This window comes from Triturus cristatus, chromosome 6 (genome assembly GCF_964204655.1).
Source record: "Triturus cristatus chromosome 6, aTriCri1.1, whole genome shotgun sequence".
In the NCBI taxonomy this organism is placed as follows: Eukaryota; Metazoa; Chordata; class Amphibia; order Caudata; family Salamandridae; genus Triturus; species Triturus cristatus.
Window position 1 is genome coordinate 186,822,535 of NC_140589.1, and position 25,153 is coordinate 186,847,687.

A 25,153-nucleotide genomic window follows, 5' to 3' on the forward strand; every position below is an offset into this window, starting at 1 on the left:
ACAAAGGCTTTATGTGGTCGCAAACAAACCAAATAGTAGAAGAAGGCTTTTTTACATGTACAAAGTTCTATTTGCGATTCGGTAACCTATTACCAAATCGCAAATTGTGTTTGTGATTTGGTATGTGGAAGGGGCGTGTATAGGGCATCCCTTCTTAATACCCAATCACAGTGGTTTGAATGTTTTAGGAAAAAAATGCAGTTGCAAAACATTCACATTTTACAGCCTAATTCAAGTAGGTGGTAACTCATTCGCAAATGGAAAGCTGTCCTCAAGAGTTTGAGTTTGAGTTTAAAATTACTTGTAGAGCGCACGTCTACCAGCGGTTTCTTGGCGCTATAGTTAACAAGGTCCTGGGCTAGAAGACTGGGGAAGCTGCTGGCGTATTATTCAAAGGACTTCATGAACAGGAAGGTCTTGAGGTGTTTACGGAATTGCGGGTACAGGGTGATAGAGCGATAGAGACCCGTTCCCCATTGTAAATGTTTATAATAATATTTTTTTAAGAGGAGGCAGTGGTCCAATGGACTACTGCCTAGGCCTGGGCTTGAAATTTAGCTCACAGTTTGCTGAGTTTTTCCGACTCCATGCTCTGAGTAGCACGCTGATCTGCGAAAAACTCCACTCTGTGCTCGCTTGTGAGTGCAAAATCTTACTCCAGACCAGCTCCCAGCAAGATTTCTCCACACAGGCAGTCATGGATAATTGCTATGGCTCGAGTTGAGAAAACTCCTGTTTGCATTGAGAAAGCTGCCGCTCGAGAAGAAAACCTACTTGAGTGACAGAAAGAGGCAGCACCCTCCTGTGCTGTGCATGGAGCCGTTTGCGCTGATTTTCCAGTGCAGGACAAACATCCAGAGCTAACCATCAGTGCGAACGAAATGACAAAACGTTTCATAATTTTTTTTCAAATGCATCACATTTTCCTTTAAGGAAAACAGACAGTATTTAAAAGTATTTATTTTAATGCAATCCACCTTCCCTGTGATTTTAGCGATTCCCAATGGGTTTCGCAATCTGAGATCTACCTCATTAATGTTCATGAGGTAGGTCTATTTGTGACCTACTGGGAATCACAAAATGTGCAAAAGACATATTTGTAAATTGGTGTTTATGATTACCAAATAGTGAATTGCAAAAATTAACTATTTGGTATTCGCAAACTATTACCTTTGTATATATGTCCCTTCGTCCCTTACTCAGGCACACAGGCACACACAAGCCCATAAGGAAAATCTCTGAGTTTGCACAGTGTTGCCAGCACTGGTTTAACTTTAAGTTTAATTAATGTTGAATATTACCCAACACAAGATTTATTAGATCAGGTAGGGCTAACCTTCCACAGAAACAGGTAACGGCCCTGAAATGAAAATGGGTCTCACCTCCTAATTTCCTTGATTCATTTCCTCATCCATCCAATTTGAAATCAAAAATACATTATGTGTCTAATGAATGTAAGCACCTAAGCCCAGAGCATTCTATCACTACTCTACTGCATTGTTTATGGTGCCCAGGCCGAACTACCCTTAACACCAACATCTGCCTGAGACCCTTTGCCTTCTTTGATACATGCCAAACTACAGTATAAAAAACATTAAAATCCTTTGTGTAGGTTAATTTTTCTATTGCACCTCATTCATTTTCAACCTCCAAAAATGATATGGAAAAAGCTATTAATTTTGTGAAGGAGCAAACCAGAACGAATCCCCTCAAAATCTCATATGGCTAACTTAAACCTTGACAATATAATATTTACCATGCAGTTACTAAGGAGCATACTTATAAGGCCTTGCAACACCGGAGCGTCACTTTATATGATACTCCGGTGACGCACAGTGCAGACCCATATCTACAAGGCCACGTAAAGCCACCATGCATGGCTTTGCATGGCCTTTTGGATAAGGTGTAGAGCCATACAGCACAAGTCGCTGCATTGCCTTACATTGCGGCATGGAGGAATGCCGTGGGTGTTCCCACATACCACCCATGGATTTTGACATTGCCCTAGATTCACAACAAAGTGTGAATGTGGGGCAGCGCCAAAAACGTATGCCTCCCCTGGGCAGATGTAACGAGGAGAAATGCTTAAATCTTTCCTAGTTTTTTCCTCTTTCCATTTGTGCTGCATTCTGCAAACATTGAGGGCCTCATTATGATGTCTGGCAGAGTCACTTCCGCCCAGAACCGCAACAGTCATTAGGATGCGACCATTCCTACATTTTACTATGGGAGCATGCATTCCAGGCATACACTGGTCCTAATGCATGCTCCCATTGTAGGTGCAGTTCATCCTTGCACCCTGTGGCAGTCACCTTAAGGGGGCCCTGTTGGTGGCCCCAAAGACGCTTTCCGACATGGTTTCCATGTCGGACAGACTGGCATGGAAACCATGTCAGAAAGCAGCATCTTAATTTCAAGGGCAGAAAGGCCCCCTCTTAAGATTACTTGTCGCATTCTGACTGGCGAATGGGCTCTCTGCGCCCATTGGAAGCCAGCCGAAATGACTGGTTTGATTCCTTTATGACAACCTCCATTGTAATGAGGCGGTCAGAAAGGAATCCAATCGGCACATTACAATGTGGCGGCTCAGAAGGCTCCTACTGTTGGTCGGAGCCTTCCGAGCCGCATCGTAATGGGCCCCTTAATGAGAAAACAGCCTTCATGATTGCCCCTTCCTGCACTAAAACAATCATGCCAACAACACAGATACCCTTGCACCATGGTGCAACGTTGCCTGTTGTGGCGCGCAGCTTCAAGTTTTGGGCTGGCGCTGGTTGAAAGGAAACAAATGCACTGTATCTTGAAAACTCGATGCATATCTGTCATCTCAAATTGGCATAGGGCAACACATCAATATTTAGGGTGATGTGACCCTCAAGCCCACAGACAATACTAACTTCATCTCCTCATATTTCTTGCCCTATTATTTGCAACTGGCACTACTGTTAATCAGGCCCTGCCTGATGCCCACTCCACTTTGATGGACTTCAGTGACATCATCCTGAAGTAGTGTGTCCATTACCTGAAGAACTTTTCAATATCAAAGACTATCACTGTGATGTACTCCAAAGATCAAATCCTGGTGGACAAGAACAACAAAGTACGTGTCCACGCAGATGACCTTCAGCTCTACCCTGAGGGCTCTTGTGCAAGTATATTAGCAGTCTGAAGGACTGCTAGCCATATATAAACATGCATTTTAAAGGCATACATCAAGCTGCGCTGCCCTACGGCAAAAGGAAAGGGCTGGAATGTGCCATATGTATAAGATACGGAACATTCCTGTCCTTTTCCCCAGATCTGGTGTATAATGGGCTGCCTTGCACCAAAGCAGGCACCTTTGCACCATCGTGCAATGTTGCCAGCATTGCGGAGATGCAAAAACAATTACAAGAGGCTTTTTCCTCTTTCTATGTGTACTGCAGAATGCATCACACATAGAAAGAGGAAAAAACGAGGAGAAATACAGATATTTCTCCTTGTTTTGCCTCCCTTAAGCCTCTCCTGGGAAGGAGTATGTTTTTGGCACTGCCTGAGAGTTAGGATTTCTAAATCTGGGGCAGTGCCAATAAGCCATGGATGTTGCTGGGAACGTCCCCATCAACACCCATTGCATGCCCCTTTACCACAGAAAACTTAATTAGAGGGAGCAATAGTTACAAGGCAGAATTTATCCCCCAAAATTGGCTTAGTGCTGCCTGGTAAATATGGAGCAGGCTTCTGCGCCATTGGAGCGTCACAAAAATGTATGCACCGGTGGCACAAGGAGCTTATAAATAAGCCCCAGAGCATGTATTAATCCCTAACAATAGCAAACAAACTAGCGCATATTTTGCAATTGTTCTCTAACTAGAAGACAGCTCTAATCCACATGTCTTGCAAATGAGTACCAACTTTAAGTCCACATTACAAAGAAGGCAAAGAATGGGCCGTCTAAGCAATATGTTGCCTGTGGTTGGTGGCAACAGCCTTCTACCTGGATCGGACTCCCACACTAACAGCACAATAACGTCCTCGCTTCAGTGGCACAAATCATCGAAGGACTTAAAAAAGAGGTACAAATCTCTCCATAGCTCATTGAATGTTATCGATTCCTCTGCCTCATTTGGAAGATCCGGACTTCATCTGACCTGGTGATTTCAGGCTCGAGTAGACTCTGACATACTTGTATTTACAACCCCTGCACACATAGGTGTTTGCGTAGGGGTTGCTAATAAAAGTGGCACTTGTTAGCAAAGTCTTAGATTCCACATGAGTAATCATAGCCCATGCAGATAATAATAAAATCTGGCAAACATTTGACTCTTGATAACCTAAGTTGCCCATAAATAGTGTAGGCCACAGAGCATCTAGGACTAACACTGATTGGACTTGCTCTAATCTTCACTTTCCCTGCCTACCTCATGCAACATTTAAAGGAATAAAACATGATCAATGGATAACCTTCTCCAACCTCCCAAAAATCACAGCAAACAAATAGAGCTTACTAGTGAAGGACCTTCACAATAACAATAAGGGTCAACCATCATTAACCAAACATCCTATTTTGCATATTAAATGTCTCATGTGAATAGCTGTGTAACAATATGAACGGCCTACAGGAATTTACAGTTTTGGCAAAAGCAAACGTCTTACTAAGTTGTTATTATTATTGCAGACCTAATCTAAATCTCATACAGAATGATCACGACATATCGTGACATATCTTAAAATGTGGTCTCCTGTCATACAGGCACTGCCATTGTATACTAAAATCTTGTGTAAGTGTCTTGCATTAGGTGATTAATTGTCATAGTCATTTTTTGCAGCATTTTTTAGGAGCGCTGGACACGCACAACGAAAATGTTCAAAAAGAGATCATTGACACACTCAACACCTTAAGAAGAAACGTGACACCACCATCACGAAATATGTTACAAATGGTAAGTCTTTATTTCTTGTTTTGAAACCATGTTCACGTTAAATTATATCAAACTGGACAGATTGTTTTTATGTCTCACCCACAGGCAGCTGTGGCTGTTTGATGGAGAGGTTATGTCACCAATACTGACCCATACATACATATATACATATACATACATCCAATGCAAAAAGAGTGAGGTTTTGGACAGCCCCTTTTGGCAATTGGCTGTTGATAGTATTGTTATTGTTTGCCATTTGCTGAGTTGGGCTGTCCCTAAGCATTGGCGTTTTGTGAAAAATTATAATGTAATTTAAGTAATTCTCTTACCTCATCACTGTTCTTCCGCGATGCTTCGCTGTGTGTCTGTCCCCCCTCAACTCCAACACTTTATATTTAATTTGTGATTCTACCATCAAGACAGTGGAGTATCATAAGAGATGGTTTAACACGTAATAAGTATGTTTTGTGACCCAACCTATTAACACATAGGGTAGTTCAAAAAATTCCAATGCATATTAGCAGAAGCCTGTGTGAAAATTTGACCCACTTCTACCAAATGCGTTTTTAGTAAATTTCTAATAATAAATCGCAAATAGTTATTGTACGAGAGGGAGCCGGCCATTTTTATGTGCAAATCGTAAAACAGAAGTCCGAGCGCGCAAGTACGATCCGTACCGCCCGTCCGAATAAACGACCGCATGTAAAAGGCCCCGTACGGAGCGAACGCTGTAGCACACATGTTCACGGGTAAACTTGTGCCCGGATACGAGTCGTACAGCCCCTCCTCCCCCCGCATATGTCAGCACCGTACCCCCCCTCCGCACCGTATCCCAGGACCGTACCCCAGCCCCGCACCTGTACGTGCCGCACCCAAGGCCCGTCTCCCAGCCCCGCACCTGTACGCACCGTACCCCAACACCGTACCCCAGCCCCGCACCTGTACGTGCCGTACCCCAACACCGTACCCCAGCCCCCCACCTGTACGCGCTGCACCCCAGGCCCGTACCCCAGCTCTGTACCTGTACGCACCGTAAACCAGGAGCATACCCCAGCCCCGTACCTGTACGCACCATACCCCAACACCGTACCCCACCCCCGCACCTGTACGCACCGTACCCCAGGACCGTAGTGCCTGTACGTGCTGCTCCCCAGGCCCAAACCCCAGCCCCTCACCTGTACATGCCGCACCACAGGCCCCTATCCCAGCCCCATACCTGTACGCACCATACCCCAACACTGCCGTACCCCAGCCCCACACCTGTACACACCGTACGCCAACACCATACCCCATCCCAACACCTGTACGCACCATGCCCCAACGCCGTACACCAGCCCACCACCTGTACGCGCCGCACCCCAGGACCGTACCCCAGCCCCGTACCTGTATGCACCGTACCCCAACACAGTACCCCAGCACCCCCACCTAGCATCGCGTATGTACGGACCTTACCTACGCGAAAAATACTCGTACAGAACAAGGGCACTGTAAAACAGCACAAGGAGCACTGCACCTTACTCACACCTTAACTTACACACCTTCACATAACCTCCTTCACAAACACCCCCTGTTCACATTCACACACACGCCGTCACATTCACACCCACACACCCACAACCATCCACACACACACCCCACACCATGACTACAGACAAGAATACAAAGTTCACAAGGGTGGAGCTGGACCTCCTTGTCAATGAAGTCATCAGAGTCGAGCCACAGCTCTTTGGAACATTGGTCAGACAGACCAACATAGCCCAAAAAACTAGCCTGTGGCAGAGGATCGTCGATAAGGTGAATGCTGTTGCGCCCATCCGAAGGACCAGGGATGAATGCCAAGCCAGGTGGTACGATCTGCGCAGGGCAGTCAAGCGGAAAATGAACGAGGAATACGCCCAGAGCAACATCACTGGAGGTGGGCTGCCCCGCAGACCCGCACATTACCATCCCTGGGAGGAGAAGGTGATGGCCCTGCTTCCGCCGGTGGGAGTACACAGAGTTGAAGGAGTCGCAGAGCCTGGTGAGTACACAAACTACTTACGTTACATGGGGGCAATGGCCTCCACACCCCAAATACAACAAATGCACGCAACTACCCCCAAGCCCTCACCGGACACAACCACACTCAAAATCCACGCTCATGCCACTAACATGTCCATGCCCCATTCACAAAGCAAGGCCATGCCATGTCCCAGGCTACACAAACCACAAACCCAAGACTGGATGTCTGGGATGCTGGGAGGGTGGGCCTCACAAAACACATCGTGACACTCAGAAGCAGACATCAATGCCCTCAGCCCATATGGCCTAGGTACATACCCATGCACCATGCCCAAGGCACAGGGACTGGCAAAGTACTGACAAGGTAGCTGACAATTGGCCCCGCTGTATGCAGCACAAGGCCCTTCTGTGACCACTGTACACTCAAACACCAACTCCACTAGCTCAGATATCTAGCACAGGAACTCACACTCACTGTCATGCCAGCATGCACCATGAGGGGACAGACACATCACCTGGGAGATCCAATGACAAATCCCACTACACACAACAGCAGGCCTGGTCACAACCTCCCCCTTACACAAGCACACACCCCTGGGGCAGGCAACGGATTCATCCACTCTCACAATGGACATGTGACACAACAAGATCAATCCATAGCCAAATAAGCATTTTAGCCACAATTCTACAGGTCAAACACTCAGGAGAACATATCAATCTGTCCCCCGCAACATACCCATCCACAAGTGGACATTGAGAGGAATACTAGGCACATCCAACTACCTGGAGGAACTGTGCCAACTTGAATATGTCTGAAACATGGATGTCGCATGAAACAGCATTGGCATTGTCTCTCTCTCACACACAGGGCAACGTCATGGATCTCCCCCCAACAATGGGGGGGAAGAATCACAGTCCCAGGCTCGGTATGAAGATGATCCCACCGGCAGCGACGACTCTCACCACTCCGTGGATGACCCCGACCAACCTGGACCCTCTGGTGCCCAAGCCCCTTCAGCACCTGCTTCAGGTACATCTGTTCCAACCACCACCCCCATTCCTGCCACATCCCAGGAGACACCCAGGAGCCCTGCTCGCACTGAACAACACAGCCAGTCTGACCAGGAGGGACAAGGTTCTCCGGGCACCCAGGAGGAGGCAGGCAACCCCGCAAATGCCATCCCTCAGGGGTCCCGTAGACCCAATGTGCCCACAACAGCAGGCCAGGCTCGTGTTAGCAGGGGTGGTGGGAGTGGAGGCAGTCGGAGGCGCGAACCTGACCAGCCAGCTGAGGAAACCGGTATGTCACACATACGCCACATCTTGGAGACATACCGGCGTGACACCAGGGGCATCAGCCAGGTAGTGGGGAGCCTCACAGAGTTGAAGGGGACCCTTGACGAGATGAAGAACCTGCAGGCCAAGCAACACGCCAGTCAAAAACAACACCAAGGACGGATGGAGGCAAGACTGGGTGAGCTCCTGGCGGTGCAAAGGGACATAAGCCAATCACTCTGTCGGATCGCCGACAACATGGGCAACCCTCCCTGTGACACCAGGCGCAGACCAGCACCAGCCACAGGGAGGGAGGAGGAGGAGGAGGATTTGTCCGATGGAGCGTCTCAAACATCGTCAAGGCCTGCATCTGAGGGTCCCCGGAGGAAGGTGGGTCATCCACGGAAAAGACCGTGAGAGGCAGCGGACCATCCACATCTCCCAGGTCACCTGGCCTGGCACCTGGCCCTCTGGCGCAACAGCAGCATCACATCCAATGACATTCTCTGCCACATGGACTTGCTGGTCACAGTCTGACCAATGATGACCAACACTGTGGTCCGGACTCTGATGACTCCTAATGCCAAGGATACCATCTCCCCCTGTGAACTTTGGATTCCATGCACCCGGTAGAGCACCTCATTTCATCTACCAAAACACGTACCCCACCGCAAATAAACAAATTTATTTGGTATCATGAGATATTGCAGTCATTTTGCATTAGTCCACAACATATGTGTGTGTAAATGTCAAACTATGCCTCAGTGTTGAACTAACTCCACCCATCCGTACCCTTGGATCTGAGTCTGGTACAGGACACACATGGGTCACAATGTGTCATTCAATGCAGACATGGAGCACAATACTCATCTGTGATGGCCTCAAGCTGCTGAGGGGGGGCTTGCAATACTGTGCGGACAGACCTATTTGGAAGAGTATCATTAAGGCGTAGAGGTCATGCCTCATTTGGAGGTTCCCAGGGAGGGAGTCCCAGGTATGTTTTCCCAGGTGGGAGAACTATATCTTGCATGCTGGAGTATGGTGGATGTAAAGATTGTTGGCCAGGGCAAGGTTGGATGCACGGAGATGGCCCAACGGGGTCTCGGATGACAGTGGTACAAGGTTGGTTTTGGGTCAGGGTTGTGGCCTGCCTCCTGAGTGTGGGTGGGGAGTCTGAAGGTCATCCTGCAGCACTCAGTGATCCATTGCAGCTATCTCTGCTGGACGGTGATGTGGCTGGGGCGCGGGATGTTGAAGCTGAGGTGTGCACATGCACCCTGGATGTGTACTAGTTTCCAGGGAGTGTGGATGTACTAGCTCCGTAGAGGGCAGGGCAGTATTTGACATGGATGTTGTCGTGGACCTGGGGGATGGTCTGTCTTTCCTTGTAGTGGATCTATCTGTGGATCATGCATAATGCAGAGGGTGTTGCAGCCGGAGGTACAGATGCTAGTGATTACCATGGCAAATGTGAGCGAGCAATACATGATGCACACCATCTTGCGGGTGGGACACAAGCAGTTGACCCAGCTGTAAGGGGACAATCCGCAGATGATTACCTCAGTCCTGTACAAGTCCAGCCTCAGGTGGCTGATGTTCAGCCATCCATCAATGGATCTCATGCATTCTTGCCTATTTGAACTGGCTATGTCGGCGTCTTTGGTAAGGGTGAGGAGCACCTGGCTGTCAATGGCACATGAGCTGATGATGAGGTGCTGTGCGCATGTGATGGTGGTGAGGGGGGTCCTGGATACATTGTAGATTGACACGCTGAGAGATGATACCTGGGCCATGTGCCAGATGACGACTCCATACTACCTGCAGAAGCCTTGACTCCCACGCACATGGCCTTGCTGGGGTACAGAGCTGGTGGGGAGTAGGAGGGACATGACCTGGTTGGTGTAACAGGGCCTGGAAGGCGTGGCAGCGCTGTGTAGGCAGTTGGAGTTGCACACTCATCATGCAAAGGTGTTGTGTGTGCGCTTAGAGTATGCCTCAGAGCAGCCGGTAGATATGCGGATGGACATTGCATGGAGGGTGGCTGCAACATCAGACTGTGGTGTGATGTGGGTCATTCAAGGCCATGAGGGTCGTGCAATGTGCACGTTGCATGTGCAGACGGTCCAGCCTTTGGCACCACGTGGCGGCAACAGTGGCACAGACAAGCTGATGCCAGCCAAATGAATGGGTGGAGGGAGGAAGGGAGGAGCATCTTTGAGGCGTGTGTGTTGCCACATCCGGAAACTCTGTGTGCCCTTGCTGCAGGGGCTGCAGCAGCAGGCGGCATGTCCTGGAAAATATGCCACAAGTTGCACACAAAGACAAGGATGTCAGAAAGGCCAACTGCAACAGGCGTATGTAAAGGAAGGAGTGTCCGGTTTTCAATGGCACACCAAGAGACAATGGACGCACAATCACCAAAGATGACTGACACCGGATCATGAAACTGAAGGCCGAACTGCGCACAGGAAACAAATCCTCAGCAGGTGTTGAGGGCCCGTTGTGGGGACCAACATGGCCAAATACATACACAACCATGGACTTCATGCACAATAGCGAATCAAATCCATGAAGAACACCATGCATGTTGCTCATCTACACATAGACTCATATGCACAATCTTTGACAACTGTGCCAGAGATGCCGCATGCACAGTGGCAAGAGACCTGCATTGACAGAGATGAGGCACCTTGGAGGCTGATGAACACCTTTATTACTCAGGCCAACAGTAAGGGAAATGCATCCATATGAACAGACTCACAGGTCATTTGGTTGAACATGTGGGACCTACACTGGACACCCCCTTCACACCACAGATGCTGTAAATCCATTGAACTGGCACACAAGTGAAGGGTGTGAGCCAAACAACCCCTGATGCACACGGAGAGGCTGCAATTCCCCATTGAGCCTCTTATGGGGATGTCCCACATTATGTCCACCCGTAGCCTCCCGTATGTTTCAGAGGGAAGTTTCACACACATTGATGCCTTCCTCACAATCCACAATCCCATTACAGATGACTGCCACGTAGGGTGACTATCAAGTACTGGGAGTCATGCTACATGTCAGGTGCCCCATGGTGAGTCGACATGTATGCATAGTAACAAAACATGCACAGGAGCAGTACCCACACATTCCAAACAACTACCACACCCAAAATGCCTTGTTGCAATCCTACCCAAAGGAGAATTCTCACCATGTTCGTGCATGTAACACTGATTCAGCACACGTTGAAATACTCATGAGGAATAGCAGGAGCCCAACGATGCCACGAGCAGATAGCATGCGCAAATACCTGGGGATGACATACACACAAGAAGTCACTGAAAAGATACTCAACCGCATGCATGGTCATTGACTCTACAGGAATAAGGTTGTCACCAGGCTAATTTTAAATTTACTGTCTCATCCACAATGTGGGGAATGACATCATCACTCGAGTACCACATCAGAACACACCTCTAAGTAACTTAGCATACAGTCAGGTGGACACACACATCGCAACACATGCCACACAAGGCTAAAAGCGTGCACACTCAGACCCAGGGACTCACCATTATGAGAAGAAGTTGCGTATGAGCTGACTCCGGATGTCCTCCTCCTCATCATCCTCCTCCTCACTTGCCTCGTGAACAAGCCCTTCATCCTCCACGGGTGGATGTTCCTGCTCATCCGGATCCAGGATGAGTGGCACAGCTTTCTCCACTGCCATGTTGTGCAGCATGCAGCACACGATGAAGATTTTGCAGACCTTTACCGGTGCATATGGGAGGGATCCACCTGTCTTATGAAGGCCAAACGTCCTCTCAATCACTCGCCTGGTCTGCCCATGGGTGGTGTTGTAACGGTGATCTGCAGCTGTTCTGGGTTTGCGGAGAGGCGTCATCAGCCATGGCATGTTGGGTTAGCCAGAGTCCCCTACATGGAAACATCATGTACAGAAGTGGGTCAGGAGAAGCTGTAATATACAAAGATACCGCTAAATACAGGATAAACAGAGTATACCCACCATCAAGACATGCTCGTTCGTTGTGCAGCCGCAGCATCATTTCTGGCACCCTGCTACGCCTCATGATGTAGGCATCGTGTGCTGACCCTGGAAAACGTGCACAGACATGGGAAATCAGCATGTTAGCAAGACACACCACAAGGGCATTATTGGAGTGATAATGCTTTCGGTTTCGATAGGCTACCTCCCGTGCCTGTGGTGGCACATGTGTCCCATCAATGGACCCAATTACATGGGGCATCCCTCCCATGGCATAGAACTCACCCTTGACACCCGTCAACTGCTCACGAGTCGGAAAATGGATGAATTCATCCAGGTGCCCCAACATGCCTTCTAAAACATCATGCAGGACACGGCTGAACATGGTCTGGGACATGCCACCCACATCAGCTATGGTGAATTGAAAAGTACCGGTGGCAAAAAAATGTAGGGCTGCCATCACCTTCATCTTGGGGGTCAGCGCAGTAGGATAACTGTCGCGGTTGGAGGTGTGGTGCCAGCCTGTTTGTCAGGTCCCCAATTAACTGTTGGGTGAATCTTTAACGGCGTATGCAGTCACGTTCCCTCATGGCACCCAAGTCTGGCATTGGTCGGGGGAGAGGCGGTGCCCTGCAGAAATTTGGAAGGAATAACGAAGAGTGAGTACATCACAGCACCAATGTCAATAAACTGAGCACATGTTCAACTGCTAATACACATCTGCAAAATACAGAGTCTGGTCTGTGCAATGCATCCAGGACACGTATGCCAGCCAGATGCGACTCCTAGGAAGAGCCAGCTACAACCGTTGATTGTCAAGTTCTACATTACATGCCCTGAAACAAGCTGTGGGCCAGTGTAAGTGAACAGCCAGAGACATCACAGGAGTGACATACATCCACATATCAGCTTTTGAAGGATGTCATCTCATACCGACAGCTGGCAGCAAGCTAGACGCACAGGGCACATGTCATTAAAAATTAGCAGCTCACACACATTGCGATGAAGGGGTACATGTGAAAAAAGAAAACACAGACATGGAGACGATGCAGATATGTCCTCATGTCAAAAGAACATGTTCGATGCATCCAGACACACGTAACGTGTGAATCCACATGTGGCATGTTGTGCGTATATGTGTGCCATGGCCATCTACGCACAGACACATGTTGGATGCAGCAACAGCAGATACAGTTGACGGAACACCAACAGAAAGCTCATGGGAACACATGACACACACGACATAGTCACATCGGGCCACGCTGGTAGTGAGATGTCAGGTGTCAGTGTCCCTGTCCCTGGCATCAGGGGACAGTTGCGGGTGTTGGTGACTGTGCCATACCAGTGATGCAGTTTCTGACACGTTTGTACTACATGCACACATGTGCAAAATGTGAAGGGGAAGTGTGCCACATAGTGCCCCATCACACATGCCATCTGTCCAGAGGTCATCACACATCTATTGTGCAAAAACATGAGGAGAAAAGTGCAATATCACTGCCTGACACACATAGGCCCTGCACAAGAAGAACTGCACTGACAATGACTTGATGTTCAGCCTTGTGCGAGTGTGAGACCTCCATTCCTGTCCTTTGCACCTCCTATCACCAGTGGAAGATGTGAAACGCACCGTACACACGCTCCGAGGCATGTGTACGGTACGTATCACTATATTGGTGTTGGCGTAGGAGTACGCGTGTGTGTAAGGACCGTACACACGTACGTGTACGACCAGTTTGTACACGTACGTGTACGACCAGTGTGTACACATGTGTACACGTACGTATACACACTGGTCGTACACGTACATGTATGACCAGTGTGTACACGTACGGGTACGACCAGTGTGTATACGTACGTGTACTACCGTCGTACACGTCCGTGTACACACAGGTCGTACACGTCTGTGTACACACTGGTCGTACACGTATGTGTACGACCAGTGTGTACACGGACGTGTCAAACGCAATGTGCAACTGGTGCCGTAGGGGTACGTGTCAAACGCACCGTACCTGTGTGTGGATTTTCAAATTACATAGGGGACACATGAGGGACAAGTATTAGGGCCTAAATGCATTCTGGTTGTCATGAATACCGAGTTTCCAGTTCAAATTTTTCCATCAGGTGGCCTGGAAAAGTCAGTTGGCAACTAAATACTATGTGGCAAAGTGGTTGTTGACTCCACATGATGCACAAATTTTGAACCATGCAAAAGCAGTCACTGGTGTACGTTTAAAGGGATTGGAGGAAACGTAGGATGCAAATGAGTTTGACCAATCACTCTGTACTCCTGTAAATGAAACAGCCCAGCAAGGCAGATATAAGTCAGCCAGGACCCATGAGAGGGCACTTGCCTGCACAACCTTTCATTCCACACCACTGCTGCTGTCATTGCTTCCTCTGTCACCATGTCCAGGTCTGTGGAGAGGGCCCAGCCATTCACCCAGGAGGAGAATGAGGCGTTGCTGGACGTCATCCTCCCACAGTACTCCAGCCTGTATGGAAGACCAGGGGAGCAGGTGAGTGCTGACTCCACTAGCTTTGACTGTGCCCCTTTTTTGTGACTGTCACTTCTGGCATTGTGTCCAGGTGTGACAGACATGCAATGTTGTTTAGAGTGGGTCGCAGGGGGAGAATGCCTTAAGTCTCCCATGCAGAGCATGATGTAGTTCATATCTGCACTCCTCACTTGCATTGTGCTTACTGTGACAATCACTGCATGGTGCATGGCACATTCAGCCTGGCTAATCCTCTTGGGCATTTTAGTTCTATAGTCCTGATGTGATTCTGTGGTCCCCCCGGTGTGACAGGTGACTGTACCCACAGATGTGTGTGAGTTGAGTGTAGCTGTGGTGAGAGAGCCCAAATGATGTGTACGCCCCCTGGAAATTGATGTGTGTGAATGTTCCCTGTCATGTGGGTGAGTGTCTATGTGGAGTGTTGCACCACAGCTGCATGGAGGAGGCATATGCTCTACCCATCTGATGTGAGAAGGAAGCCGTGCTGTGTGTCTGACGTGCTGAGCTAGCCCCACACTTGTGACACCCCCAGTCAAGTGGCACATGTGCAGAATGAGGTTTGTATCCACTGTTGCCAATGGAAGTTGATTGTTCTGTGCCTGTGTGTGTCTGTCTACTCTGCTGAGGTTGCGTCAGTGGCCTGGGACATGTGACTGCTTTGAGGTGCTGTCCATCATCCTAGTGTTGCTTGTGATGCACAGTGTGAGCCATGATCAGTGATTGTGTCGCACCTCTCATGCCACCTGTGTACTTTCAATGCCATGTAGTGCATTTGGGCTTCCCTAGAGGCTAATGTCCCTATGACAAAGGTGCTATGAGTTGGCTGCATACTATGCCCTGTTCAAGAAAGAAAAGATGTTCAAATGTGTGTCTCTGTGACATGGAGCAGGTGTAGTGATGTTGTCTCACTTTGTCATCCTCACAGGTAACCGCCTACGAGAAGGGGAGAATTTGGAAGCGGGCCGTGAGGGCCGTGATGTCGGTGCAGGGTCGGTGTCGGTGCCTACCCCAAGTGAGGAAACACTGGCAGGACATCCGGTGCTGGACCAGGAGGATCGCCCGGGTCCTGCTGGAGGACTCACCTCCACGAAAGCACGGCAGGTGTCGACGACAGACCCACCAAATGAAGCGTGTCCTGGCGGTGGTCTTCCCTGACATGGTTAGGCGGTTACAGGAGAAACAGCAGCAAGGAGGGGGTAGGTACATGTGTGTTTTTTGTGTGTCACCAGCCTTTGGAAGTGCTCAGTCGCCTGGATACACTGCCAGGGTTTATATGTGCAGTGCATATCATGTTCCCCCAAGTCAACCGGTCCTGTTCTTCCTCCCTTCCCCTCCTTGACATGTGTTCCCTGGTCTGTGTGTAGTCACTCTTGCACATGGTCATCTAGGCTGCCAGTTAATCCAAGTGCACAATGCTTGCTTCATCATGTGTGGGGGTGGTCTGTGACATGTGTTGGTACCTTGCCTGTGCCCTGTCCTGTTCAGTCATTTGGGGGTCCATGATTGTTGGCACTGATGCTGAGTCTCAACATAGGAGTGTGAGGCTTAAAATGAACAGACTTGCAGCATGCATGACCAATGTTGTGGCCTCAGACATGATGTGCATGAGTGGGAGATATGCATAGTGCGGGTACGGTTCCTCCTGTTGCAGTCAGATCTATCCAGACCATGGAGCAGTGTGGCCACTACAGTCCCCTGAGACACCTTTTCCTAGGAATCATGTGTGTCATCCAACACTGTGGACATTTTCTGTGTGTTCAGCATAGGTTGGCCTCTGTGGCATTGTTCCCTGGACTCATTTGTATTTCTGTAAAGTGTGCTACATGTGTCCACTGTACAGGGTGACCCCATTTGGCTTGTGCATACTCACACTGGCCAGTGCCTGTGTGTCTCTGTACAACTATCTGATGATGGTTGTTTGTCACTAATATGTGTGGTCAGCCGCACGAGGTGATGTTGAGTACATTTAGGAGTTCTTGACGCACATTTTAGTAAACCCAGATTAAGAGGTGTAAGTACTTGCTCTGTCTCAATCACATTGTCTCAGGTAGGGGGGTTTGTGCGGGCAAGGCCTACATGTCCAAACCTTATGTCTCCTTGCCAGGTCTGACCTCTGTGTGATAATTGTCTGGACAGACACTCAACATCATGTTGTACAGGGTTTAATGTTTGTGCTTTGCAGCATGTGTCAAAAGTTAATAGACATGGTTCCTGCTCATCCATTTTTGGCAACGGTGTGTGGTCCAGATGCTACGTAGTTTGGTCTGTGTGTGCTGACATCTGTGTGGACAATCTTGGTTCCCATGAGGGTGTCTCCTCAGTACAGGTGCTCCTTGTTCCGACACAATTGCAGGGCCATTAGCTAATGCATTGTCCTGTGTTTGGACATGTGTGCCATTCCACATGACAGGTAGTGGATCAGATGTGTTGCCAAATGTGTCATGATGTTACAGATGGCCATGTGACAGGTGGCATGATTCAAGTTGTTAGTCAAGCAGTCTTGGACGTTGGCACTCACTACACTTATCTTTTATGCAAATAATTAGGACCCCCTGAAGATTCCTAGGACAGGGTAATATATGTTTGTAGAATAACAACCTAGGCAATTCTTGTGAGTAGCAGTTGTAAATAATTTCTATCTAATAGTCAGAACAGTATAAGCAGTGAGACGAAAAAATGAAAATTGTAATTCTTTTTTAATTATAAATTCTGGGTACATTCACAATTAAAAACAAATTTAATATACATAGTAAAATTATGACAAATACTAAAATAAATTGTGGGTTACACAGGGATGAAGAATATACAAATATGGTGGCACAACTGTATATTATTCGACGCGCGTTTCGGCGTAGTTAACGCCTTCGTCAGGAAAGCTAAGGCCACAATTCCTGTAATATAAAAAGAAATATAAAAATTCTAAATCATATTTCGTCACTGCCAGAGTATTTGTTAGGCCTGGGCGGTAAATTCCGTTCCGCTCGCGGAATTTGCGGAATTTATGTAATTTCGTGTTCCGCGGAGAACGCGAAATTGCCCAAAATTCTGCTTTCCGCAGCTTCGCGGAATTTTTGCTTGTTCGCGATCTCAAACTGCGTGTTCGTGAGATATTTCCCCCCGAGCACGCAAACAGCGGTCGCGAACAGGAAAAAAGCATCGCGAACAAGCAATTCCGCGTGTTCGCGGAATTTCTGCGTGTTCGCGGAGATTTTAAACCATTTCGCGGAGATTTGCGGAACGCGACTTCGCAAATTCCGCCCACCCCTAGTATTTGTTACAAATTCTCTTAATGTTGAGTTTAACATATTTTAAGTCTGACTAAGTAGTTTGATTTAATGAACATGTGGTATGCCTTCAATCACAAGATTATAATTGTAACTTTGTTGTAACAACGCTGAGTTCGATCACAAAAAGAAGAATAACTGAGACATCATCAACTTACAGATACAATAGAACTATTAAAGCAGTATATTTCATTCTTTGACATTTCAGCCTATTGCTAATTAGAAGTAATTTTTACAGGAAGAAGGAGTAGTGAGAGGGTATAGAGCAGATAGTTGTGTTCTCCATTAATTTAATTTAAGACAGAGGATAATTCGTTACATGTCTACCTGTGCTTCAAGCATCAAACGAGGGGTTTCCAGGAATTTAGGTAAGTTATTTTTCTTGTAGGTGGATGCCTATTAATGTAGAACACATGATTAGCTGATTTTATTAGAAGCCATTTTCTTTATACTAGTTCATCCCAAGTTGATTAATACCTTAATTGATGTTTATTCATTCAAATATAGTAGATGTTGAAATGGGATGGCTGTTCTTTTATGTTCTGTATTCCGATAAGTCCATGAACATGGTACAACCTAAGGTAATAGGAATTAGAGGATATATAGCTTGCTGATATTTAGAAGGGAATGAAACAGCACAGCTTGGTTACTCATTAGTGCCGTTGTTACATTACCTTATTTAGTGGAAGTTTTACGTATAGATGACAATTCTTTAATGCTTCGTTGCAAGCAGTTCTTATATGTTTTTTAAAACCTAGGAAAATGAAAACACGAGGATGTTCAAATGACTATTATGTATATTTAAGTCTAAATGTGGGTTAAAGTTTATGATTTAATGTGGTTGCCGCATTACCTGGTATCGAGTAGATTCTTGTAAGTGCCGGTCTTGATAAAAAAGGTTGATATATAAAACAGTGGCAGTAGAGGCGTCGCAGGTATGATATAACCTAGGAGTGGGATGACATGAATGAAGTTAAAGTAATGCGTGGGGGAAAGATGTGGAAATGAGAGTAGTTACTGTGCTATTGATACGAAAAAAATATGTATGCTGCTAATAGTCTGCCAATTGGAAAAGAGCTTCGCTTATTAGATAATGTTTGAATCAAATGTTTTAACATGATTCATAGATGTGCGAGAGATATCGTTATAGTGTAGTTTAAACATGCAACGTTTGATAGTTGTTAGTAGGCCTTCGTCGTGTCGCATTAAATGTGAAAATGTCTATCGGTCGATCTGAACAGGTTTACTTAAGTATTGAAGGTGCCTAAAGAGTAGACCGTGTCGTTTCTAGTGATATTCTCCGATTCGTTATTAGTATGTTACACGTGGACGCTGCTACATTGTATATACGCGCAAAGCGAGTGATGGACGACTTGTTACAGACTGATGTTAGGATCTAAAATATTAACAGTCTGGAGTTTGTTCTTAATAGCTCAGTCACGTAATCTAATATTAAGTTTTTACGGTGAGATCAAGTGGCGGGCAGGCTTACCTTTACATTAGACGCGTTATCGATGTCGACCGGGCTCTTTGGATAATGGTTGAAACAATGTATCGATGTATCCCGTCTATATATTGGTATTCGTCTTTATGAGTGGTGCCTTCCCATTGGTGCAATTCTAGAGCCTAACGTCTGAAAATTACGTAGCTTAAATGACGTTAGGCTACGTTTACAGCGTATTGAAGTGGCTAACCTATCAATGCAACGTATCACTTTTCAAATTAAGTATTAACGAACGCGATCTAAAAAATACGGCGCGTGGTGTAGCGGAATTCATTAGCATATGTTGATCTTTCAGTGCATCGTATCGCTTTTCAAGTTATGTATTGACGAACGTGATGTAAAAAATACAGCGCGTGGCGTAGCGGAATTCATTAACATATGGTGATCTTTCACATATCGCAATTCGTACTTTTATCGTTTAGATAATATATAACAAGAGGTCTGTGTGTCGCCGGCAAATGGTACAACCTCCATGTTGTATGATGGAATAAATCTTGTGTCACAATAGTGACATAATGAGAGGCCTTTTGTTATTTTTCCTATTCGCTCAAAAGTAAGTCTTAAAACTTTTTTTGTTGTGATGTACTGTAGCTGTAGTAATGAATTAATTGGTACAGCACAAAATTAGATTACAGGGGAAGTTCTACGGAAAGGATTAGGAAGAAGAACCTTACGTCCATTATGTTATTTTTAGGGGAAGGGATTTCTCAGAGCTTTCTTGGATTTATAGGGTTTCTTAATGGTGAGGGTGTATCACTACTAAGATAGAGGGTGAATGCATGTTGTATTGTGAAAGTTAGCAGATTAAAGGGTACTTTAGATGATTGCATTTTCCCACGGTAATTCATTGTTGAGACCATTTTTAAAAGTATTTAGTGAAAAAATCCAAAAGACTTCCCGTTTTTTGCGGATTTTGGTTCCATATGTTTCATCTGGTATGTTGATTTTCTCTAAAATGCGCCAGCGGATGTCATCTGGTTTGTGTTGAAGTTCTAAGAAGTGTTTTACCAGAGGGGCTGTCAGTTTTTTAGTTTTTATGGCTGAGCGATGTTCAGATATTCTTGTTTGTATTGCTCTGGATGTTTCTCCCACGTAGCCTAATTGGCACGGGCAGAGAATAAGGTACACTACGTTTTGTGTTTTGCAGTTCCACATCTGTGTTGCTTGAATTGTAAAACCATTATGTGTTAGTGTCTCACCTGAACTGATGAGATCACAGGATTTACAATTAGTACACTTAAATGTTCCTTTAATGGGACGTTGCCCATCGATGGATTTCTGTATGTACTGGGATTTGATGTTACTATCTTCAAATTTAGAGTGTACTAGGATGTCTTTCAAATTTTTATTTCTGCGGTGGGCATATAGAGGTTTTTCTAGTTTGGTGGTACTGGTAGGGCTGCAATTCAAAATATGCCAATTTTTATTGATAATGTATTTAACTTTAGCATTCAAGGTTGAGTGCCTTGTTATACATACCAATTGTTTTTGTTCTTGTATTTTCTCTTTTCGCAATAGGCAGTTTCTGTCATAGAATCTAGCTCTTTTGTATGATTCTCCTATGAGGCGATGGGGGTAGCCTCTTTCTAGAAATTTGGTTTTCATGATGGTGGCTTGTTTGTCAAAGTCTGAAAGGTTAGAACAATTCCGTCTGACTCTTAGGAATTGTGAAAAAGGAATACTTTGTTTCTGGCTGCGGGGGTGATAGCTTTGGAAATGTAGTAAGGTGTTTCTTGCGGTAGGTTTGATATGGAGATCTACTTCTAGTAGTCCTGATCGGTTTATGATGTTGATATCTAAAAATTCGACTTGATCATTGCTGCTATTACTTGTAAATTTCAGGTGAGGGTCTGTTAGGTTAAGCCATTGGATGAATTCAGGAAGTGTGTCGTCCCCACCAGTCCAGATAAAAAAGATGTCATCAATGTATCTGGACCAGTGGGTCACAGATTCGAAAAAAGGGGCTGCTTCATTGTAGATAAATTTGGATTCCCATCTTGCCATGTAGATATTGGCTATAGATGGGGCTACAGATGCTCCCATACTAACGCCTTTGGTTTGGCGAAAAAGATGATGTCCAAATGAGAAAATATTTTCTGTGAGTATGATTTGTAGGCACTCTTTGATGAATGGTTTAGAGCAAGGTATTTTAAATGCATCTATAAACCAGTCAGTAGCCTCTATTGCTTCTTGTTGTGGAATGTTACTGTATAGCGACTCGATGTCGAGGGTCACTAATACATCATGGTTACTGTTGAAAGTTAGATGTTCAACTTTGTTGATTATATCTCTTGTGTCTTGCACATAGGATGTGATTTGAGAGATGTAGGGTCTTAGCTGGTTATCTACAAATTTAGATAGAGGTTCTGTGACTGTGCCGATAGTGGAGACTATCGGTCTATATGGAGGGTTATTGAGGCTTTTATGGATTTTTGGTACTCCATATATACATGCCGTTTTATTTTTTGAGGAGTTGAGGTAATCATATTCTTTAGTTGTAATGTGTTTTTCATCTAGAGCATGGGTTGTTAGAGTTAGTATTCGTTTTTCTATTTCAAAAATAGGGTTAGTCTGTATTTTTGAGTAGAAGGTATTATCTTGTAGCATATTGAGCATCTTATTTTTGTAGTCGTCAGTATCTAAGACGACAATTCCGCCACCTTTATCGCAGCATTTTATTGTTAAGTGCTTATTTCCTATTAGACTTTTCATTGCTGTGAATTCTTGTTTGTTCAGATTGTAGGCTGGTTTGGGAATGAATTTTAGATCTTGCTCAAGTTGTTTGAGGACCGTGTTTTCAAAGGTTGATACCTCTGGTCCTAGTTGCTCTAATGTAGGGGTGAATGTGGACGGTAGTCTTAATTTGCTCACATTGGGGTCTGAATCTGTATTCTGTTCATTGTTCGCGAAGAACTTGCTAAGTCTAATTTTTCTAAAGAATGAAAAGATGTCTTGAAAAAGTTCAAATGTATTAGCCGATGTGTGGGGAACAAAGGAGAGACCTTTGGATAAAAGGTCTATAGCGGGGGGTTCTAGTTGATGAGATGACAAATTAAAGATGGGAATTACATTCCGCTTTTCCAATATTGCCTGTTCCTTGTCTCTAATAGGTGTTGGGGGTCTGGTTGGTAATGGTGCCCCTGGTAGTTCCCTCTGGATTGGGGTTGTGTTTGGAATCGGACTCTTTGTTTGCCTCTGCCTCTCCCTCGTTGTCCTAAAAAAGGCTGATAAGAATTTTTTGGGTTAAAGGAGCTATATGCATCCGGTGCATCATATGGATGGGATGGTCCCTCATTATCGGAATCAGTTGTATCTGAAGAGGTCCTAACTTTCTGTTGTCTTGCTGTTTGGTCATTTAAAAAGTGGTTATGTTTATAGAAATCTACATTGAGATAAGGATATGTTCTCTCTAATGTGTTAAATCTTTTGTCTTTTGTGAGTTTGTCTACATTTCTTTTATTTAAGTATTCTGCGAAGGAAGCTAATTCTCTATTCGAGTCCTCCAGTTTTTTTGTTGCTTCTTCTATATTGTTATTTTTTCTTATTAGTTCTTCTAGTTCTTTAAGTTCAACTTTGAGTGACGATGCTAGCTCTTTGGCTGTCTCGATGATCAATATCATTAGATCTCGTGAGCAGCGGCTGGCAATCATGCTCCACTTTTCTAGAAATTCCTTGTGATGGACAAATAATCCAGGTATATTGCGGACTCGCAAGCCTTGTGGAATAATTCCTGCCTTTAAATATTCCAGCATAAATTCTCCATGGGCTTCTATTCTTTTTAGTTTTTTCTTAAGGTCGATCAATTTATTTGTATCGTCATTATTTATGGAGCCTGTTCTGGAGTTGTTACCAAAGGAGCTGCTTGTGCCTACTAGTAGTGCAAATTCCTCATCTGTAAACCCGAATGTTTTTAATTGGGCCATGAGGGTTTTGGGCGAGGAAATGGATAATATGGGGAGGCTAGGTAGTATAGGGAACACGAGATGACACAGGATAGGGAGCAGATAATGATATCGGATGTATCAGACTTAAAAGATGTTAAAGAGCTTGTTGATATAGCCACACAGGAGTATAGAGTTTAGTAGAACTGAGCAGTATAGAGGACAGGAATAGCAAAGAATAGAGAATAACACTTGAGTATCTAAATTAACACATTTTTAGAACATCTGAAGGCATACTGATAAATGAGAGGTGTCTATTATAGCTATCCTCTTTGTATACTGATAGTACATGGAGTCCCGTACAAACAGGTTGTAGGTAAATTTTATGCAAATAATTAGGACCCCCTGAAGATTCCTAGGATAGGGTAATATATGTTTGTAGAATAACAACCTAGGCAATTCTTGTGAGTAGCAGTTGTAAATAATTTCTATCTAATAGTCAGAACAGTATAAGCAGTGAGACGAAAAAATGAAAATTGTAATTCTTTTTTAATTATAAATTCTGGGTACATTCACAATTAAAAACAAATTTAATATACATAGTAAAATTATGACAAATACTAAAATAAATTGTGGGTTACACAGGGATGAAGAATATAAAAATATGGTGGCACAACTGTATATTATTCGACGCGCGTTTCGGCGTAGTTAACGCCTTCGTCAGGAAAGCTAAGGCCACAATTCCTGTAATATAAAAAGAAATATAAAAATTCTAAATCATATTTCGTCACTGCCAGAGTATTTGTTACAAATTCTCTTAATGTTGAGTTTAACATATTTTAAGTCTGACTAAGTAGTTTGATTTAATGAACATGTGGTATGCCTTCAATCACAAGATTATAATTGTAACTTTGTTGTAACAACGCTGAGTTCGATCACAAAAAGAAGAATAACTGAGACATCATCAACTTACAGATACAATAGAACTATTAAAGCAGTATATTTCATTCTTTGACATTTCAGCCTATTGCTAATTAGAAGTAATTTTTACAGGAAGAAGGAGTAGTGAGAGGGTATAGAGCAGATAGTTGTGTTCTCCATTAATTTAATTTAAGACAGAGGATAATTCGTTACATGTCTACCTGTGCTTCAAGCATCAAACGAGGGGTTTCCAGGAATTTAGGTAAGTTATTTTTCTTGTAGGTGGATGCCTATTAATGTAGAACACATGATTAGCTGATTTTATTAGAAGCCATTTTCTTTATACTAGTTCATCCCAAGTTGATTAATACCTTAATTGATGTTTATTCATTCAAATATAGTAGATGTTGAAATGGGATGGCTGTTCTTTTATGTTCTGTATTCCGATAAGTCCATGAACATGGTACAACCTAAGGTAATAGGAATTAGAGGATATATAGCTTGCTGATATTTAGAAGGGAATGAAACAGCACAGCTTGGTTACTCATTAGTGCCGTTGTTACATTACCTTATTTAGTGGAAGTTTTACGTATAGATGACAATTCTTTAATGCTTCGTTGCAAGCAGTTCTTATATGTTTTTTAAAACCTAGGAAAATGAAAACACGAGGATGTTCAAATGACTATTATGTATATTTAAGTCTAAATGTGGGTTAAAGTTTATGATTTAATGTGGTTGCCGCATTACCTGGTATCGAGTAGATTCTTGTAAGTGCCGGTCTTGATAAAAAAGGTTGATATATAAAACAGTGGCAGTAGAGGCGTCGCAGGTATGATATAACCTAGGAGTGGGATGACATGAATGAAGTTAAAGTAATGC

At 45.0% G+C, this 25,153-nt stretch overlaps 1 protein-coding gene across 5 annotated transcripts in view; it reads left to right on the forward strand.

Annotated features, from left to right (window-relative positions):
• Positions 1 to 25,153, forward strand: part of LOC146816607 (cysteine-rich secretory protein 2-like) — a 209,179-nt gene that overhangs the window by 87,635 nt on the left and 96,391 nt on the right. For all 5 annotated transcript variants that reach the window (XM_085610470.1, XM_085610472.1, XM_085610471.1 and 2 more), the window contains one exon: positions 4,809 to 4,922. In XM_085610470.1, the coding sequence (XP_085466596.1) occupies positions 4,809 to 4,922 (114 nt within the window). The remainder of the gene's footprint in view (positions 1 to 4,808; positions 4,923 to 25,153) is intronic.